The sequence below is a fragment of the Triplophysa dalaica genome, chromosome 8 (assembly GCF_015846415.1).
Source record: "Triplophysa dalaica isolate WHDGS20190420 chromosome 8, ASM1584641v1, whole genome shotgun sequence".
NCBI classification, from domain to species: Eukaryota; Metazoa; Chordata; class Actinopteri; order Cypriniformes; family Nemacheilidae; genus Triplophysa; species Triplophysa dalaica.
In genome coordinates, this window is record NC_079549.1 from 14,378,015 (window position 1) to 14,399,534 (window position 21,520).

Genomic DNA, 21,520 nt, shown 5'->3' on the forward strand with positions numbered 1-21,520 from the left:
GTATTGAATCGTCTGTTTATATTTGACAAAACCCCTGATGATAGAGTCCAGACTTCAGAAACACAAGAGTTTTCTATTTTAAAAGAGAGACAAATTCATGTGTTATAGATGATTTTGAACACACAATTTTGAGAGACAACATACCTTGTAGGATTTCTGCGAATTAAAATGTACAAACCAGAAGCAATAATACTCAACAAATGCAGATGGGTTGACTCTTTATAGACTACAACATAGTTATTTTATTATAATTTTCAAGTGCCCGTTTATAAGAAATATGGAGTGTTATGGATGTGACAATTCATTTATTCAAAAGCTTGCTTTAAAATCAAACAAAACATGAATCCGGCTGCAGGTCAGGTGAAACTATGTTATTTCTCTCAATTGTTTTATAAATATGAATAAAGTTTTTTTATTATTAGTCAGTCAGGCAACCCACCATATTTTCTAATCAACTTGTTTTTGCACATTTTGAAAAGATGTTTCGAACATTTCTAGTTGAAAGACTCTGTTAGGAAATAATTACGTTTTAAAGTGTCTGTTGGCTACTGTTCATGAAACGTTTTTTCAGGTCCATCTTTTAGGGATGAGTACATTTCCATCTTATTCTTTTTTTCTGAGGTAATCAGGATGCTGAAAGCTTTTCACTAAATATAAAAAGAACTTCAGATGTTGACTTAATCGTGTTGCTAATGCACTCTTACCTACACGTTCAGAACGCTGTTTGTTGTTTGAATCTCTGAATTATTGAATGGGCCAGTACCCTTTCGTATGTATTTGGTCCTTTGAACTCCATGGTGACGTCGAGTCGGGAAGGTCGTTTGAAGTGCAGACGTGGGGGCTCTAGCAAAGGCAACCTCAGCTTGAACTGAATTTCCCCTCCGAGGTCCATCTTCTCAGAGCTCACCCAGCTGCCCGCTGAGCAGTGACTTTATCTGGCCGCCTTGTTTATGGGGTCCAGCGGGGTGCAGCAGTGCTGACCCTAACAGGAGGCTCTGCTAGATGGCTGGTGTTTACAACCAGGCTATTAGCAGGCAACGGCTAATGCTTCGCTTTTCAAAACATTGCAGGATTGATGAGGGCAGTGGCGCTAAAATATTACCTTACCCATCCATCGCCCCGTCCGGACGCTCATGAGCGGCTCAGCAGTGTGTTTACACTAAGCCATAGCGGGAGGGGGAGAAATGTCACAGCGCACACCACTGAGCTTGATCTAATGCACCTTCAAGAGCTTCCATACACACACAAAAAGGTATACGTGTATATATGAAGAGTTTGGTTCCAAAGAGAGATTACTCTATTTAATATTTTTTTAAAAAAATCATGTTTTTTATTTTGCGTTCCAATTAATATCAATCAAACTGCAGTTGGTTTGTTTTGATTTAAGCCATAATGACTAAAACAAATACAGCTAAATAACGCAGTGAAACACAATAAAAACATAACATAATTAAAAAAGATTTTTGGAACAAACTCTTCATATATACTTTTTACATTAACAAACTTTTAAGGTGTGTTACATAAATAACAATTATGATATTATAAAGATAACATATTAAATAATTGGCCAAAATACTGTAAGAATTATTGTTCGATGTATAAACAGAAATATTTTCAAATCAATGTAATTGTAGTACTGTAGCATTTTTCATTGCATCTTGGCAAAGATACAAACCCCAATGAGGGAGTGAAAAAAACCTGCTATAAAATAATACATTTGGGAAAGGATGCATGTAGCAAGAACGAAAAGGTAAAGACTTAAAAAATAAATATGCACACTTCTAATAGTAACAGAAATAATTGTTTATTGTCTTTTCTTTGAGATTTTTTTGGGACCGTCTTCTGTAGGGCCATTTAAAAAACCATTGTCATCCAAAAGTCTTAAAATAGTGAGGTCAAGACTACATTTTAAGTTCTTATTTATTGAAATAATAGTTTCTGCTTTATTGTGGTACTGACTTCAATTTAAATGTTGCACATCATGTCAGATTAAATATTATTCTTTTTGTGTGATCTATTCCTCTAACAAAAAAAAATGAGGCGACGCATGCACACATTTTTTATTTATATAAAGCTATTTATAAAACACAAATCTTTACTTTGAAGGTTTCTGTGGCTGCCTGTTTATTAAGCTATTACAAGTAATACTACACCAAACGGCATTCTCTCAAAAATAATCTGGTTCGAGAGTAAGATTCTTTCATCACAACCATTTGTAAAAACAAGCCTGCTCGACAGCAAAATCAACAATGGCCTCTTGGTTGTGTGCTTTCCACCCACTGATAACGGTGGGTGCATTCGGTGTTCTTCTGTTTGACAACAAGCTCCGTATCACCTGGTTACCAACACTGCAAACACTCCTCCAAGGGGTATATATATATTTACCCTGAGAAAGGACAAAAGATTCATAGATCAAGCTTTTCCATGAGCAGATATGAATTTACGCACGAGGAGATAGAAGTTCACCATGACCAGGGGTAACTGAGAGTCTAAAGGAGAGCAAGATCCACAAGATTGACCAAATCAGCATAACAACACATCCGCGGGGATTAAGTTAGGATTTCTTCTTGTCATACAGGAGATACCGCATTAGACCCTGGAATCCTGTCAATGCTGTATCTCTTCTTTGTCAGCCTTCCTAAGATGTTCAGTAATACCTCACTTGTTCTATCAGATTTGTGGGTATGTAAAGCTTTGTGGTCTGCGGCTTTCAGATGCTTTTATTAAGCACTGGTGTCTCACCAAGGCTCTAAATCTGTCAAGTCAAGACTTGATAGTTCAACTAAAAATACAATTTCCGTTGTCATTTACTCTCATGTTGTGTTTGTCCTGTTTAGTATGTACTAAAATCCAATGAGTTGTGGGCTGCACAAAACGTGCATAGTAAAATCGTAATAAAACCTGGTCGTATTTTCATTTCAATTTATTTATAAAGTACTTATAAAACAACTCGCATCTGCAAAGGCGCTGTTCATCTTTCATAGACCTACTGTAAACACAACATTAAAATAGACGTTCATTAAAAAAATGTTAAAAACAAATCACAGATCAAGAAGTGTAAAGATGAGTTTTTAAAAAACTTTTAAATTGTGGTTGAGTTGAGGCAGCGTTAATAGATGCTGGCACATTGTCCCAGAGCCTCGGGCCAGCAACGCAGTAGGCTCTATCACCCCTCCCTCTACCTGTAGCAGTATGGCACTTTTCCACGGCACGGTACGGCACGGTACAGCTCACTTTTAGGGGGTTTTCCACTGGGTACAGTACCTAGAACCTGATACTTTTTTTAGTACCACCTCAGAATCATTATCAGCGTCATTGGATTTGCAACCCATGAATACGCATTTTAATAAGTAATATTGGCATTTCCCTATATGCCTTGTGACAGTAAAATAGAGAATGAGACCCTTAACGCAATGTTAAATGCTACATTAGCTTACCCTCATGTGCCGTCGGGCAAACCAAATGATCGTTGTCTGCTCTTTGCTGAAAGATTGCCCAAACTCTCTGGTAAATTAGCAGTATTTTGTTTTGCTGCCATCCGCCATCGATATGCTCCACGTTGTATGTGTGTTTATCGCGTTCACGTTGATGCTACGGCAGTACAACCATGACGATAAATTTATAATCCCCACCCACTTTGAAGCGTTACTGAACTGCTGCGCAAAAGCAAAGTGAAGCGAAGTGAAATGAGCTGTACCGAGCCGAGCCGTACTAAACTTGACGGTACCATGCAGTGGAAAAGCCCCATTAGAGAAGTCTGTGATCTGAGTGATTTAGGCGGCTTATGAGCAATGATCAACTCTGAGAGGTACTGCGGAGAAAGATTTTTGACAGCTTTATACACAAAAAACAACATTTTGAACTTAAATACGATATTGGATCGGTAGCCAATGTAACGAACATAAAATTGGTGTGATGTGGACCTGTTTCAACAGCCTGGGAGCAGACGGGCAGCTGCATTTTGAACCCTCTGAAGTCGATGAACAGCAGACACCGGCAGCCCGTAATAAAGCAAATTAAAGTCATCAAGCCGCGTGGAAATGAAGGCATACTCAGGAGAGGTTTCACCTTTGCCAATCTTCAGAGATGATGAAAAACCGAATAATCAAAACATTGATTTGCCTATCCAACTTTAGACCACTGTCAAATATTAAACCCAAGTTCTTGGCGGAATGTACAAAGTACTGGGTGAGAGATCCCAAATCAACAGTACTAAGTCAGTTTTATCGTTTGGTATTAATAAATCAATTTGTAGTGTAATTTGTATTTGGTCTTCATACAGAATTTCAGATGAAAAAAATTCAAGTTTTCAATTCTAGGTGACGGGGCACATATTTGTTTTACTGCAAATTTATCACTAACTAACTGAAATGTAGATCTGAGTGTCATGACAGCTTTTTTAGAGGTATAGCCTGAAAATTCATGAATCTGTCAAAATGTTTACCTTACAATATTTTTATATATTTTTACCAATGGTTTTCTTTATACTCATAGGTCAGATGTCAGTATTTGGTGTTAATACCTATTTTAAAAAATTGAAAAGCATTTTGTTTTTAAAGCATGTTTTTTTATAGTCAAGTTAGTGAATTGTCTCATCCATAATGTCCATATTCCTCATACATAAATCGGCACATTAAAATTAAATAACTATTTTAAGCTCAATGAAGAGCCGTGGCCTCTCCATTTGTTGGATATTATTGCTTCTGGTTTGTATATTTTAACTAATAGTTTGTTGTCACACTTCTTCATCTTTTTTTTTGGTCACATTCAAGCTTTCTTTCTTTTAAAATGGAAAACTTATGTATAGAAACAAGTTTTCCCTCAGGGGTTTAGTAAAATATTAACATATAAGTCAATATATTAGTAATAAATACATTCTCTAAAAATTTCTGTTTAATTTTTTGACTTAAAATGTCACATCCATTACGCTGGAATTGCCCAATACAGCTTTCACTACTGTACATTTCTACATCTTTACAGCCCCGTGCTCATTCACTTTCAATAGATGGAAAATAACAATAAAGAGAAATGACTTTATTTTCCAAAAGGTTTTTTTTTAAGCGACTTGAGAGTGAGTAATGACGGAACATTCAATTTTGGGTGACAAATGTATTTTTCAAGTATCTCATCATACAGCCTTCTCATTACTTTGAAGAACACGCACATACTCTTCTCTCACAGTACATCCTGGTCATTTCAGGTAAACAGATTCTCCCCCCTCTATGGGCACTACAGCATTCATTTCTTAAATCTCGGATAAACCCGGCTCTTGATAAAGTATCATTTTTGACATGCCATGTGTCAAACGCATAGTAACAAAGCAGCTTTCAGCAGCTCTATTTGTACTAATGACACCTGCTGCAACTCTTGTCTATTGACCCTTAAGCCTTCCATAAACAAATGAAAAGAAAATTCATCCCTAGCTTAGTAAACATCCCACCCCCTGCGTCCGTGCCTCAGTTTAGACTTTAGATTAGTGCAGTAATGATGGCTCGGCCTAATGAGGCCTGGGGGATGAGCCGTGAATGGGGCTGTCTGGAGTGCCGCCATGCTTTCCTTCTGCCAGCCCTGAGATTACTTCAGTGAAGAAGAACAACTGAGCTCCACCACAAACCACAAAGTAATAGACGGAGGTCTCAGAACTTGAACCATGCAAACACTGAAAAGGCACACTCGAAATTACAGCTGCTTGCCATTTAAAATGATATTTCGCTTCGTCTCCATAATATCCCTAAATGGACCATTAGAGCTCAAAACTACCCGTTTTGCTTTCCATTTATGTCATTTATGCTATTAAGAGCATGAATGCCACAGAAATGTCTCTTTGCTGACTCTGAGCTACATTGTTGGCCCTCAAGACTCAATTCCCAACATGCGTCCGGTGGGCTGCTAAACCACTGAGCTGAGCGGAGAAACTATTAATGGTTTAGGGGTAAAGATGCATTGAAAGTTACAATACCAGACTATTAAATAGACCCAATTATCCTGTTGGATCCTTTATAATATGGTCATGCTTATCTATGGTGGGGCTATGCTATTGGCAATGTGTCCGAGTGAATTATTTTAAGCACATTTAATTAGGAGGAATTTTCTCTTCTGTTGCTCCGATGTCTTTGCTTATTATGATCTATCCAGACATGTATTACAAGATGAGATTCTGAGCATCCAGGGTACCCTCAAAGTTTCTACCCTGTGTGATATATACAGTATTTCTCTCTTTTCAGAAATATCTTGTATCTCTCAATCTTCCATTTCCCCTTGTTCTCCGTCCGTCCTCACTCCCCCATTCACAATATGCCTGTTGCTTTCCCACTCCCATCCCCTCTTTTCCGGATGATTCTGTGGGCCCTTGAGTTTGTAATGTGAGCAGCCGTGGGTGAATGAGAGAGCGAGAGCGCCAGAGTAGACTCATGGGAGGAGAGAGGTGAAGAGGGCCACAATAGCCAGCCAGATGGAGAGAGAGACATAGCCGCCCCACTTCACCCATAATAAGGGGTAGTGCTTTTAAATGCCTATTTTACAGCCTTTTTCCAATTCAATTGAATTAACCCCATTTCCAAGCAATTTGGACCCATGTTGTCATGGTTACAGAGGCGGGATGGCAGGATACTAGTATTGCTCATGGAATGGTTTTCTGTGTTGATGCGTGCAGCCTAAGGGGCGATTCACATGTTGCGTCAAAAACCGTTTGGAAAACGCGGCACTCTGAAACAATGAACTTTTTCATCTCGATGTGTCGCTCCCTATTTGCGCACGCCTGCCGCATGTCTTTATTTAAAATAAAAAAATTGCACGTGCAAAAACTCGAAAAGGGAAAAATCGCCACTAATGCAATTACTTTTTTATAGAAATGTACAGATTTATATTATGAACTAACAAAATATTGATAAGGGATGAAACAATATTATCAATATCGTGTAATCACAATAGCAAAATTGTCTCAATATTATCGTGGTCACATTACTGTATGAAACGAAAGGGAAACATAGAGAAAGTTACCTCTGGCAATTATTTTATTTTATAAAAGGCATTTTTACGTCATTTGACCGATCTCATTCATAACTCATACCTCTAAGCAAAAGTTATGATTAGAGGATAAAGAAAAGAGGATGGTCATGGCCCCTTTTCAAATCAACCTATTTCATTAAAAAATTGCAATAAATATCGTACCGGGGACGCTATGCCGAGGTATTATCATACAGAGAGATTTTGATATTGTTACTTCCCTAACTGATATGTTAATGTATTGTTTCTGCAGGATCTTTCCAAGGGAATACCTTTTACAGCATGTACACCTCTATTCATTGGCAGATTTACAGCAGGTAAGTTTTCTCTCTTTTTGTACATGTAACTATGCCTGCAAGAAATCTGCTTAATGCTTTTTTACATTTTACGTAATTTAACTTCTTAGTGTAAGATACAGTAAACACCCACGGAAAAAAATAAGAGACAATTTTTAAAACTGATTTTCTGATTTTAACATTTACTATTTATTGGAATGTGTTAAGGTAAAATGATAATTTCATTCTGTAAACTACTAACAATATAAAAAAAAATCAAATATTAAGATTGTGTCCATTTGCATTTATTTGCTGAAAATGAATAAAGGAGACACAAATCGAATAAATTTCATATTTTCAGACCTCAATACTGCATAGAGAACAAGTTCATAATACAACAGTAATATTTGAACATGTTTTTATGAAAAGTTCTTAAATTATTTTTTACGTTATTACCTTGATTTTTTATCACAGTTTTCATGTTTCTTATCATTCTGTCAGTCTTTCACATTGCTGTTGGATGACTTTGTCTCTCCTGAGGTTTTATTTTTGTTGAAAATCCCCAAAAACTGAACTGGAATGGCCGAAATACATTTACATTTAGTCATTTAGCAGACGCTTTTATCCAAAGCGACTTACAAAGAGTTAGGGAGCACCAAGCGAAATGTCATCTAGAAATTCTGATTCAATGAAAAACTGTAAAGGTCTCTATTTGTTTCCACGGCTGTATATCTGTTTAATAAATGGTGGAAGATTTGTAGAACTTTGTAAATTACATTTTTTTTGTGTAAACTTCTAATATGCAGATTCACTAAATTGAGGTGAAAAAGATGCATTTAACATACAGTGGCCCTTTGATCATGTAAAATAAGATCTTCATTGCAATGAAAAGAAAAGTATCAAAGCAAAAGCATGCTTTTCTCAGAAGTTACTTGTTTGAACATTTTTACAATTACATTTTCCCAGCTTGTTGATGGATGAAGTCAGTTGCCCTCAGCTTCACACAGGTGTCAAGCAAAGGAAACAAAGGTGCAGTTCATCCCCAGAAAGACAAATACTTTTGTCTATTTCAACAAACTTCTGTGCGAAATGTGTTAAATGTATTTGTACTACATTTAAAATGCTTCTTGCTATGATATTTGGCTATCTACAGTAATGCAATGAAGTTCACAGATTTTTAAGTGTGGCTTAAGTGTTGACATTCTTTATGGGCCACTATATATATACACACACCTCCTGGACATATCAGATTCTGACACTGTACACATAAAAGACGTCATCACATTTGCACACACGCGCACACACACCTGTAGCACACATCATCACAATGTGGACTGTGTGTCTGCTCAGTCTCATCTGGCAGTTGGAGTTGAGTGGCTGTGAAAATGTGCTGTGTGTGTGTTTTTTCACACCCTTTGCTGAAGTGTTACTCAGAGTAACTTTAGATATATGCACAAAACCCCAAAGCGGTAAAAGTTAAGATACTCCAATGAATCTTCTTGTAACATACAATGCATGTGAAAATTTTCTTTAAACAGTGCATTGGTAGACTTTAGTCTAGTCAGTGAAATGGTTGACTTCATTTTGCCTAACCAACAGTTTTCTCTCCATTTTTGTAATTACACGCAATTTAGTAAAATGTATATATTTTTTGGAGGATCTATTGACAGAAATGCAATATAAGATACATAACTGTGTTTTATTGCCTTATAATGAGCTATTTCTGTCCACATATACAGCAGGTCATCATGGAATTCGCTGTGTTGTTTCTACAGTAGCACTAAATGGACAATCTGCTCTACAGACCGCGTACCGTAAAACGGTACCTCCTTTGACAAAGAAGCGAAAACATGACAACATCTTAGTTCTCTGTCAGCCACCGTATTGCTTTGAAAGGGAGAGCTGGAGTGAGCCGTTGGTTGCAATTTGCAACCTCACCACTAGATGGTGCTAAATTCGACTAAATGTTACTCTGGATACACTGGATAGTTATGTAACTTTAAATAAAATAACTTCTTATTGAAAGAAAAGTCATGTTCTAGCTATTATTTGCTGTAAAAAACATAGTGAGATAAACCGTTCAATAGAAAGTCTAGTTGTAGATTTTATTTATTATATATTGCAATGATGGGTGTAAACCTTTTTCAAAGGTTCACAACCACCTGACTTTAAATGAATGGTGTTTACTTTGTGGGCAGCACTGAATGTTTCTATCTATTGTTATATTTGTGTATGAGTCTCTTAATGGTCCTCAATGTAAAAAGAGAAATCTCAACATCATACAGTTACTGATGGACACGAGTAAAATATCCAGAAATGCTGAAAAATCAAAGATTGTGGAGGACCTGGGTGATTGTTATGAAGATCAGTGGACAGTCTACTGACTCATAACAAACCCTTAAACAACTGTGACTAAACATAAAATCTTTCATTGATTGTTTAGGTAACATCATAAAGTATTAAGAATCAGGAGCATGTTAACTTTTGCCCTGGGCTATTTTTAGAAGTTCCGTAATTATTCTTTAGTGTGAACTTTGTTAACATTTCTTTAGTGAAATAACTTTCTCAGAGCAGGACTTAATTAAAAATAAACCATAATTTTTCGAAAAAACCTCGTATTTTAACAAAAGTTTCAGCTTTTTCCAGATTCTGCAAGGGGTGTGTAAACATTTGAGCACAACTGTAACTGTATTTCTCAATTATAGTTCTTCCACTCTTTTCTTTCTCTCTCTCCTGCTACCCCCTGCTGAATTTTTGTCACTCTTCTGTTTCTTAAAATGACCCTGCCCTTATTTTTCTGTTACTCTCAGAACATCTTTTCTCTTGTCCCACAACCCCACTCCCTTCGGTCTCCTGGTGAGAGGCTGGAGTCCATTTACTCGCTCTCTCTCCACCCTGTAGCTCCCCCACCCAAGCTAACTAATTGCTGCCATTCAGGAGCAACAGGCAGAAGAACAAAGCATAACAGTCCTCCCTCTGCTTCTGTTCCCTTCTATTCTTCCCTAACATCCCATCGCCTGACAACGCCTTACGTCCTTTTTTACATTTCTACATTCTCTTCTGCAATATTGCAGGTGATGTGCTGCTTTCTCTTGAAAACTTGCATTTGTTGGGAAAATTTGGCACCTACATGCATCTTTCCCAACTCCTTGTGGACTTTTCATTCATGGCATTTGTTGGAAAGCTTTTATACTCTTCCCCATGGCTTCAAACCCTTCTTCACTGCTCCTGTAAGGCCCAAATTTGAGGCATTTCCCATTCACGTCACATCGCTGTCTCTTTCAGCCTCTTAATTGGCTTACCTTATTAAGGAGCCATTTTCTTTTAGTGTTGCTACTTAATACCAGGTCCTCTGCCTCTGGAATGCTCGGCCTTCGTGTAGAGGTCACCGAATGCTGAACTATCTCCAGCAAGCCTCCAAACACCATAGACAAAACCAAATGCTCATGCCCATACATTTTTAACAATTAAACCAGGGTTTGGCTATGTTCTTTTCTAAAAAATGACCTCATTGACCATATTTGTTTGCAAAAGGCTCGCCCCGAAGCCACCTTTGTTTGGCCACTGTGTTTTGTTTGATGTAGCTTTTGGAAGAATTGAAAAATGTTCAAAGTGGCCCAAGATGACCCACACGTGGAGCAGTATATAAATCTTAAATCTATGTTTTGTCTAAGTGTGCACGTGTTGAGGCAACACAATATGGGGGCAGGATCTGGTGGTATTACCTCATTTATTATGGTGGTTAAAGGGACATTTCCCCCAAAATGAAATGTGTCTTCTTTCACTCACCCTCTTTGTCTCAGAATGGTATAAATTACTTTGTTCTGATGAACATAAATAAAGATATTTAGAAGAATGCTAGCAATATCGGTTCTGGAACATCATTGACTGCCATAGTTGGAAAAATTACATGGTAGTCAAATGTGCCCCATAAAATGTTTTCCTGAATTCTTCAATAAATCTAATTAAGTGTTTGAAAGAGCAAAAAAAAACAATAATTTTTATCCTTCTATGGTAGTGGATGATTTCTAATATTCATTTAAACATCTTTCTTTGTGTTCAACAGAACAAAGAAGTTTATACAGGTTTGAAACAACCTGAGGGTGAATAAATGACGACAGAATTTTCATTTTTGGGTGAACTCTCCCTTTAATTCATTTGAAACCACTGGTTTCTTAATCCATGTACGGGATGAATCCTCATACCGTTTCTCTCGTGCCCACCTCACGTGATACCCTGGTGGCGAACCCTCTCTCTTCTTTACACGCTGGTTTTAATCCTGTTTTGCAAGGTCTTGGCAGTAAGAGTGTTATCCAAACAGAGCTCACACTCTTATTATTTGTCTAATCTGGCCCCTTTCTCTGCCGTTTAATGGAGCGGGTGAGGACATTAAGACCAGGGCTGAGGAGGGGATGAAGAAGTAGGCGCTAAACTGTGGTTTTAGGGGATTAAGCTGCTGACGACAAAGCATAGGCAAGACAGGAGGAAAGGTGGGGGATTTGGTTGGGGTGGGCTGATTTGGCGGACACTGTCCATACCACTCGTTACAAGGATAGATATGCTGATTTGAGTTCACTGTAATAGAGGATAGTTTAGGAAAGGATATATGGTACTGTACACGGTACACACATTGGGGAATGAAATACCACTTAAAATTCTATTTTTTCGTAATACATGCCAACTTTCTATTATTCCTTTTTAGTAAATAAATATAAGAAGTGTCGTTTTTTTATGAAAGTTATATAAAAAAAAGTATTAGCCGTGGACTTTACAAAGCAAGACCTGGTAATGTGTTATTCCAGCACGACTTGAGAATGTTCTAGGAAAAAGTTTTGTGCTCCATCTTGTGTTATTGAAAGAAATATATGTTGTCAAATCCCCATATGATTGGTGACTTAGAAATATAAATCTTTCAGTTTTAAACCGTATTTTGATATAAGATTTTAGACAGTTTGATATTGTTACATTTGCTACATACACTTTTGAATCCTATCCTTGTATCATTTTATAAACCACTCTCTCTTCTCCTCTCTCTCTCTCTCTCTCTCTCTCTCTCTCTCTCTCTCTCCATCTATCCTCTCTCTCTCTCTCTCTCTCTCTCTCTCTCTCTCTCTCTCTCTCTCTCTCTCTCTCTCTCTCCTCTCTCCCTCTCTCCATCTATCCATCTCTCTCTCTCTCTCTCTCTCTCTTCTCTCTCTCTCCCTCTCTCTCTACCTCTCCCTCCCTCTCTCTCGCTCTCTCTCTCTCGCTCTCTCTCTCTCTCTCTCTCTCTCTCTCTCCATCTATCCATCTCTCTCTCCCTCTCTCTCTCCCTCTCTCTCTACCTCTCTCTCCCTCTCTCTCTACCTCTCTCTCCATCTATCCCTTCTCTCTCTCTCTCTCTCTCTCCCTCTCTCTCTACCTCTCTCTCCCTCTCTCTCTACCTCTCTCTCCATCTATCCCTTCTCTCTCTCTCTCTCTCTCTCTCTCACTCTCTCAGAAAATGAAAACTTGAGAAATATGTCAAAAACCATGCTCCGTATGTTCCCAGACCTCAAATACTACAAAAGAAAACGGGTTCATATTTTTGTACATATATTAGAAAAAGAAAAATGAACGATAAAATGCAAAATGCCGAAATGTGACGATATTCTTTTATTACAGTTCCATAGTTTCCATAGGGCATATATTGTAGAATATTAGCAAAAAGTATGATTAATTGACCTTAAACTGAGAGAAAGTATAAAAAGCCATGTGTGAACTACAGCTACTCTAAGCTCATTTAATATTAATAATTGCATTTCAGCTTCTGGTTCTCTCAAACACCTCAATTTTCAAACATAAATTCACAATTCTAATTCATTGTCAGTAACTCTGTTTAACAGCCTTCGAGCTCTCTCAGTAAAGCTCTCTCCCATCAAGCATGGTGTAAGTGAACTCTATATCTCAGCGCCCCCTCTAAATTATTAAAACGTTTAATTACTCCCCCTGCCAGCATTGATCAAGAGGGGTATATATCATCTTTACCATGGGACGCTTTGATTGGTGGCTCGCAACGTTTCCTTAATGCATCGCTATATTACTCTCCCGCATGGGAAAAGTCTGGTTATTGCCTCCAGGTTCAGTCAGCCTGGCCGGTGAAAAACAGGGATGTCTGAACTGAAAGCTTTTTGATGGATGGATAGTTGAGGGCTTTCCTGTTGCCTATGCTGAGAAAGCTTGCCAACAGTCTCACCTCTGTGTTTATTGGGCAGTGACAGTGACTGCTTTATAGCATTGTGGGTTTTTGGTTATACTGGTGTTGTATTCAGAGCTCTGTTGGAAGGCGAAACATAATTCCAGTTTATTCCAGTCAGTTAAGAGAATAGTTTATGCGAACAACAAAAAAGAAACAATCTGTCATCATTTACTCCTCAAGTCATTCCAAACCTGTATGACTTTATTTCGTATGTTGATATTTTGAAGAAAGTTGGTAACCAAACAACATTGACCTCAATTGACTTCCATTGTATGAACCACTGAGACATTTCTCCAAATATCTTCTCATCTTCTAGAGAAGAAAGTAAATCATCAAGGTTGTGAACAACATTAGGGTGAATAAATAATGATGACAGAGATTTTTGTTTTGGGTGACCTATTCCTTCAACACAGCTTCAGTGCATTTGTGTCACAGACTTGAGACCTCGCAGATCCTCAGGTCGCAGTGTCTATATGCGTAGTCTCCCCTTCCCACACAAACCTTCCCCCTTCCACCCCATTCTTCTCGCTCATGCTGCGCATGTGTGCGTGCACGCGCGTCTTTCGTGGGAGACTGTGGTGGTCCCTCCTTTATTCTCTCTTCCCCCTGGCCCTCCCGTCCCACCCTCGCAAGCTCTCCTTCACCGTCCCCTCTTCTCCTCCACCATTCTTTGGTCGGCTCCTTGTGGAAGGGCTGAAGAATGCTGGCAGGCCCTTTAATTGGTCCGCCGCAGTGCTGCCAGGTGTAGCCACTTGTCTATGCTCCCTTGGTGAATATGCACTGGAGGTCTAGGCCCCTTCCCCTGTCTCATTCAGCTGCCTACAATACGCCTTCTTCAGCAGCCCGCTTTCAAAGACCAAGCCGGTTTTTAACTACTCTGCCCGATAAATGGCATTCACATATTATTTTTTACGAACAGTATCCCGAAAGGAATTACCCCACCCTCGATCCATCGCCATCCCCCACTCTCGAAGCATTCATTAGGTTTCATTCCGGATTCCTCATGTGCTGTCTTTTTTATTTTTTTGGTCTCCCATTTAAAGCTTGAAGTGTTTGTCCAGTTGCTGAAACTCTCAGATAGACATGTAACTGTTAACAGGATTACCGCCCATTGAATAATAGAGTTTTTATTTTAGACTCCAGCTGCTTCTTCATGCTTTACTCATACCTGTTGAACACATTTGGTCAAACTCATGTTATACTGGATTCACAAGGGTCACGTTTAAAACTTCAATGTTCCCAAAGTTCCTCCTCCATGGGTTTCCATCGTATGGTTTCCAGCTACAAGACTGCACTACTCTGAATTCTGTCTAACACATTTTATCATACTTCAGTCTGTTACGCAGATTTGCCCCACAGTAAGAGTTGAAATGTGCAAAAGAGAATCCTTGTTGTAGGTAACTTTATAACTTTCATCTTTTTCTTTCCTGTAGGTCATAGATGGAAAGCTTGCTCCATTCCTCTCGAAGGTAATCAAGTTTGCCAGCTCTCACGTGTACAGCTGCAGTCTGTGTCGAGAGAAGGGCTTCATCTGTGAGCTGTGCCACAACGGCCAGGTCATCTATCCCTTCCAGGAGAACACATCCAAAAGGTTAGACCTACAGTTACGGTTCATCTCTAACCTCGAAACTCTATAAAGGCATAAATGGTGCATGCAGCATCCACAAAAAGAATTGTATAAAAAATGTCATTGTATTCGATATGATATTGATCATATGATTAAATATCATCTTCATCGCTAATGCTGATAATGGTGTTGTTGATCTCACAGCTCTGTACCATACCCTCAGCTCATGGGTGATGATTGTCCTTCCCTTTGTAATGTCAGTCACACCCAGCAGGCAGTGAATTGAAGGCGTGTGAGGTATGATGGAGCAGTGATAGGTCAGTGTGTGCGCTAGAGGACCGTTAATCCCTCCAGCATCTCGGCTTCTTTAAGCATGCTCCGATTATTGCTGGCAGCTGATAAACTTGTGTGTATTTCACACCAGACTAGAATCTCTTCACCTCACTGTGTAGCAAAGAGCTGTTAGGAGACCAGATGCAGGTATTTATACATAGCTCCTCACTCAGGGCTGTGGAACACTGATAACGTCTGAATGACTGTTGGTTGTTCGGAGATTAAAGCATTCAAATTGGAGTTCAAACATTAAAGGTAACTTATTTATATAAGTTAATGTAACGTACGGTATGGTTTAATGTATATCCAGCCAGTTGTTACCACAAAATAAGTCCTGACAGGATGATCAGGACCTTTGTTAAAGTTTGATGTTAAAACTATGAACCTATATAGACCTTGGAATGTCCCAGCTGGCCAATCAGAATCAAGTATTGCCTAAAGTTAATATTTTTTTTAACATTAATGTTTATCAAGTCTTAAAGTCACCATGAAGCGGAAGTTGTAGATTTTTGGTAAATTTACTTTTTATTTCCAATTTTGTTTTGTGAGTAGAGGCAGCAAAGTCACAAACAAAAATGGCCGAAAAACACACCTACAAACTTTTCGCTGCTGTAGACTCTTTGAGAATTGCTCGCTCTGCTCCACGCCAGTGAAAACATCACAGTAAGCTTGAGTGGGTGATTTTTTTTAATTCATTTGTATGAAAGCTGCGCTTGACGCTCACGTTTTGCATTTTGAGACCGACAGTGGTGCGGAAAAGGCATTTTGAGCGGCCGAGAGCGTCAAAAAGTTGGGCTCTTCCTAATTTTATGCTAATATCAAGAGACAAACCCCGGGCGGAAGCCAGTCGCTGTAAACAGTAGCCAAGCCAAGATTATGACGTTTGTTTCCAACTGCTTGCAAATGGTGGATTCATTTCGGAGGCCTCAAAGCAAATGCATTTCAGTGTTGCCAGCAGCACGCTCCGCTGTGGTGGAAATTCACTGTTAGAATTTTCGGTTTCCGGTTCATCTACTCTCCACAACATCATTACAAGCCAATAGAGAATTTTAAAACAAACCCATTCTTCTTAGCAATGGCGGGCTACATTGCCTCTGATTAACAACTTTCAAGGCGATTTTTCTCAATATTTTTTTTCCACCCTCAGATTCCAAATTCCAGATTTTCAAATAGTTGCATATTGTCCTATCCTAACAAACCATGCATCAATAGAAAGCTCATTTATAAAGTTCTCAGATGATGTTTAAATCTCAAACAGTTTTGTGGTCCAGTGGCACAATTGTGACATGTATCTGATTACAATGACTTTATGGCTTTATTTTGTTCTTTGGGAATTGATTGGATTATTGGAAGCCAGGCCATTGGACAGTCAGTATAGGCCCGTCCAGAGGCATTGAGATAGAGAGTCGTGTATTTGTCGGTTGACTCCAATTGAACATTTTTTTCAAATTTTCAATAGTTCCCGGAAGTTACTAGTTACACAAGGAGCTGCGCAACATACCAACCGAGGTAAACGTTTAGCCCATTTAAAGACGAAAGCCATTTAAAGAATAATAAAATTAGAGAAAAAAAGAATTTAAAGAGAAAACATAACTTCCTGGAAGTATCTGAAGGTTCCATTTATCACGTGATGCTCAAGCGTTTTGGACGAACTCTCTCTCTCAATGTCTCTGTGCCCGTCCACAGGCAGAGATATATTGTATGCAATGCAGAGATGAGATTTTATTTGATGGGGGACATGAATTAAAAATAATAATGACATGCATGGATTAATCCGTTATACAATGCAACATTCTATTGAATAAATGAAAATTGTAAATTTTGATTTCATGGTGACTTTAAATATTATTAACTGTAAAACACCGTTCATGAGAAGAGTGATGGAGAATTGCTTTGGGCCAGTGACAAAATCGTATTTCGTTTGTGTTATCTCTTCGTTATTTTGTTATACTATGCTGTTTAAGGTATGATTTAGCATGTTTTAAACTATAAGGATTTTTTTTTTTTTTAGAATATTTATTATTTATATCATTTACAAATATTATTAGCCCTAGTATCTACACATTTGGATTCAATGATAAAGATTTGTTAGTCCAGCTGGATCCAGGTGTTATATTAACCGCTTTACTGTGCGCCCTGTTGAGCTTATCCAGAATGTTATGGGTGTGTTTGTGTGTGTTTGCTGTTGTATCTGTAACAGCACATGCTCAATAGTGCACTAGAATGCAGTCATAAGCGCTAAAGGTGTTTCCACGCCCCACTGTAAATCCATAAATTCCACAAACCACCACCACACCTCACAGATGAGCAAGTACCATAACTGTATAGCTTTTGGACTTTAAACCGTTGGAAAGTATACGTTTTTTATGCAGGCAGATTTAAAATAGACTTTCTGTGGTCGCAGCTACTAATATCTTGCATGCTTTAGGTTGTATTTATGGCGCGTGTTTGATTTTCTCCTGTAGTGTGTTTATGTGTAGTAAAGAAGAGTTTGAGGAACGTAATATATTGTTTTTAATAGTGCTTGTATGCAAAGTGTACTGTTTTAAGAAATTGACCACCAGGAGTAACTTTGAATAGTATAGCCAAACCTCTTGGCCAGAAGTGAACTTTGAATTTAGTTTGGGCTTGGCAGTCCAAAAACTACCGCCCATGCTGGTTAAGGGAAAGAGGAAATTTCTGTTTATAGAAACATCTAATTGTTCTAGTACAGAATGAGTCGGCATGTTATATATATTTGTGTTATATTTATATCTGTCAGCCAGTGCTGTTTTTTACTCTACTTATCTTTACTTTTTCTCAACTTCACTGTAATCTTTCAGCAGTATTGTGTACACCAAGTTGCATTACAAACTAAACAAAAGTGTTTGTCTTTTATTAATCTGGTGTTTGAATCTGGAGTGACTTCCTTTTTATTTATGCAATTGGCAGCCACTTCTATCCAAAGTGACTTACAATGCATCCAAAATTCATTTCAGTTAAATATCTTGACCATTTGATATTCTTCTTTCAGATGCGAGGGCTGCGGAGCCGTCTTCCACGCCGAGTGCCGGATGCGAGCCCAGCCGTGCCCGCGCTGTGTGCGCAGAGAGCTACACAAGAAACCGGCGTCGTTCTGGAGGAGGCACGCCCCTCACGACAGCCCCGACGATGAAGTGCTGGGCTACTTTGAGATGGACACCTGAGATGGTTCACGAAGAGCACTGCATCTTTCTGAAAGAGCCAACAACAGTGATAAAGTGCAGCTGTGCGTGTGTGCATATCCATGAAGAACAAGACTCTGCGGTATCCTGGTGGAAGTGCTCAGTGACAGAGACACAGCAATGTTTTTGTTTTTTACTTTCTCTCTCACCTGAGAGAGATGGACCTAGAGACAATAATTCAGCTCCGGAAGAGCCGAGGCTTCATAATGATACCAATTTACCCTTCCCTTTCATCTATCAAATGACAGCCGGGGCCAACCGACAAATACAGGCGAAGTACACTCGCACACTCACACGCAAACACGCTCGCTGACAGACGTGAAATAATGCACTTTCTGGCAGACTCACAATCCGAGAGCGATGATTCAAACCAATTTCTGGACACAAATAGAGCTTCTAATCCATTAATGGTTCTGACAAAGTGAACGCTGCGAGAAGAACGTCTGGCTTTTGCATTTGGGTTTCTTCCGTGTTGGAGTTAACCTACGAGGCTGAAGTTCTCGATGTTTGAAGATCAACATCCTTAGAAACGAAATATCATCTGCCTAACTACCTGGGAGGGGTACATCTGCTTTCCAGCACAAACAATACGTTACATTTCACATGATCTCATTTTTGCACTTTTACGTTTTATGATGGAAAAAACACATACTCGTGTTGAGGGGTAACCTGATCACCCCTTAAGCTGTTTCACTCTCAATTGTTTTCTTTTTATGATCAGTTTTTTGCACTTTAGGTCACAGTATGTCACCATATGTTTTTAAGTGATGTCACTTTCAGCATGACCGATGGTTCGAGGCGCGGTGTAGCGGGATGTAGGGTTGGTGTTTTTTTACCGTCCAGCTGGAGTCAGAGAGTTGCTCGAGTGTTTATCAACACTCAATGGCCCTGCCTATGAGCAGCAGAACCATGTTGTTCTTGATAACCGCCTGGACTATGATTACAAACTATCCTTGGCCACCAAGCCCCAAAATTACAGTCCAGAGTTCTCGGGCTTTGTTTAGCATTGCTAAGGTCCTTTTAGCAAGAACTGTAAAGCAAACCCGACGTGGACGAGCTCATAATTCACGTCGACTAGCTGACCTCTCCTAGTGGGCAAGAATTGGCAATAATCACTTGTTTTGCTTTTGCTGCCTTATTTGATGTCCTGTTCTTGATGTTCGGGTCTGTTATTTTCCAAAGAAACAAACAGGTTACAGATAATATTTGATGTCTGGCCATGCACATCGCCCAGATGTATTCAGCTGACATTTTAATTCACTTTTTTGTAATACTTAAAATCCCTATTATATTTCACTCCGCTATTACTTTTTAGATCCTAGATTTCTTAGATCACCTGACCAGCACACCATGGTTACAAATTTAAAGCACTTAGAAGTCCTGCTGGGGCTGATTGCTTCAAGTTGGTCACAACAAGGACCTTTAGCGCAGACCAAGTTCTTTCTGACCAACAGTTGTTGCTTCTTAAAGGAACAGTTTACCCAAAAATAAAAATTATGTCTTCTCTTGCTCATCCTCAAGTTGTTCCAAATCTGTATACATTTCTTTGTTCTGATGAACACAGAGAAAGATATTTGGAAAAAAACCAAACCAGTTCTTGGCCACCATTGAGTACCAAAATTGCTTTACAAATGTATTTGTTCTGTTGAACACAAGAGGATATTTTGAAGAATTTAGGAAAGCAAACAGTTCTGGGACACTTTTGACTACCATTGTCATTTTTCCTATTTTGGTTGTCAACGGTGGCCAAGAACTGTTTGGCTACAAGCATTCTTCTGAATATCTTTCTTTGTGTTCATCGAAACAAATACATTTATACAGATTTGGAACAACTCAAGGATGACTAAATGATGACAGCTTTTTTATTTTGGGGTAAACTGTCCCTTTGAGCGCATGATAGTAGGTCAACTTTCACATTTGTTACAACATATTATTTGTTACAGTGTTCATTTTCCATGTTTTTTTTTTTAGCTTATGTGTTACTTTGAGACATTTGCACCAAGAATACTTCAAGTTTGAATGAATTAATTCTTAGTTTAAATGTGTTTGGAGATCGTAATGATGGATGAATGATTGGTAGTTGTTCAGAACGTATTTATTAGTCTGTGTCTCTTTGCCTGCCTTAAATTGAAAGCCTATGCGTAAGCCTGTTGATGTTCTTCTGTTAGCAAGGTATAGTCATTCAGTTTGTGAGAGGAAAATGTTTCAGTATTTAATCTAATCAGGATATCAGGCTATAGAAGATATCATAATATAATCGCTTGTTTTGTTTTTAAAGGCCAAGACCTTTACTTACCTTACTAAAAAAAGGAATCACCCCAGACTGGGGGTCCTGGAATCTGGCGGTCTCTTGTATTCCCATGAGAGATCTTGTCATTTTCTTTTTGAAGCTTGAACTTTGGAAAATGCATCATGTTTTACAGTTTCTGAGGAAAACAATGATACTGTAGGATTTTATGATGTATTTGTAATCTGTTAGCTTTGAGAGTTTGGTGTATTATAGAGTTTTATCACTTGCATTATGTGACACTTTAAATCAGGGACTCTTAACACTGGAAAAGATCATGAAGGATGAGCAAAAGGATCTGAATTTAATGCATCGTTTTTTTTGTCATTTCTGTAATTGGTCTTTTGTTTGTATTTGCTAAAGGTATTGTACAGTTTTTCAGCCATCATGTTGATCTCAGTTGTATATTTGTATCATCAGGTTTTTGTTTCATTGGTATTTATTTTATTTATATTTTTCATTAGAAATGAACAGTTTCATTATAAGTTTCTGGATTGCTCCCTGTAAACTCGCCGCTATAGACAACCTGTTATGCAACTACAGACTTTTGTTTTCAGTACTGCTGCGGGTTCCTTGTTTTTTTACCACTGATGCCAATAAAGTCAATTACTTAACACATTCTAACATTTGGTA

At 38.5% G+C, this 21,520-nt stretch overlaps 1 protein-coding gene across 5 annotated transcripts in view; it reads left to right on the forward strand.

Moving 5' to 3' along the window:
- Window positions 1-21,511, forward strand: part of plekhm3 (pleckstrin homology domain containing, family M, member 3) — a 40,044-nt gene extending 18,533 nt beyond the window's left edge. For 2 of the 5 annotated variants that reach the window (XM_056755337.1, XM_056755336.1), the window contains 3 exons: window positions 7,259-7,322; window positions 14,931-15,088; window positions 18,411-21,511. In XM_056755337.1, coding sequence (XP_056611315.1) covers window positions 7,259-7,322; window positions 14,931-15,088; window positions 18,411-18,582 — 394 coding nt within the window. In that variant the 3' untranslated portion in view covers window positions 18,583-21,511. Of the gene's footprint in view, window positions 1-1,070; window positions 1,253-7,258; window positions 7,323-8,246; window positions 8,284-9,019; window positions 9,151-14,930; window positions 15,089-18,410 lie in introns of those variants that run through there. The other 3 variants (XR_008907339.1, XM_056755338.1, XM_056755339.1) reach the window with 3 other exon arrangements.
- The last annotated feature ends 9 nt before the right edge of the window (window positions 21,512-21,520 follow it).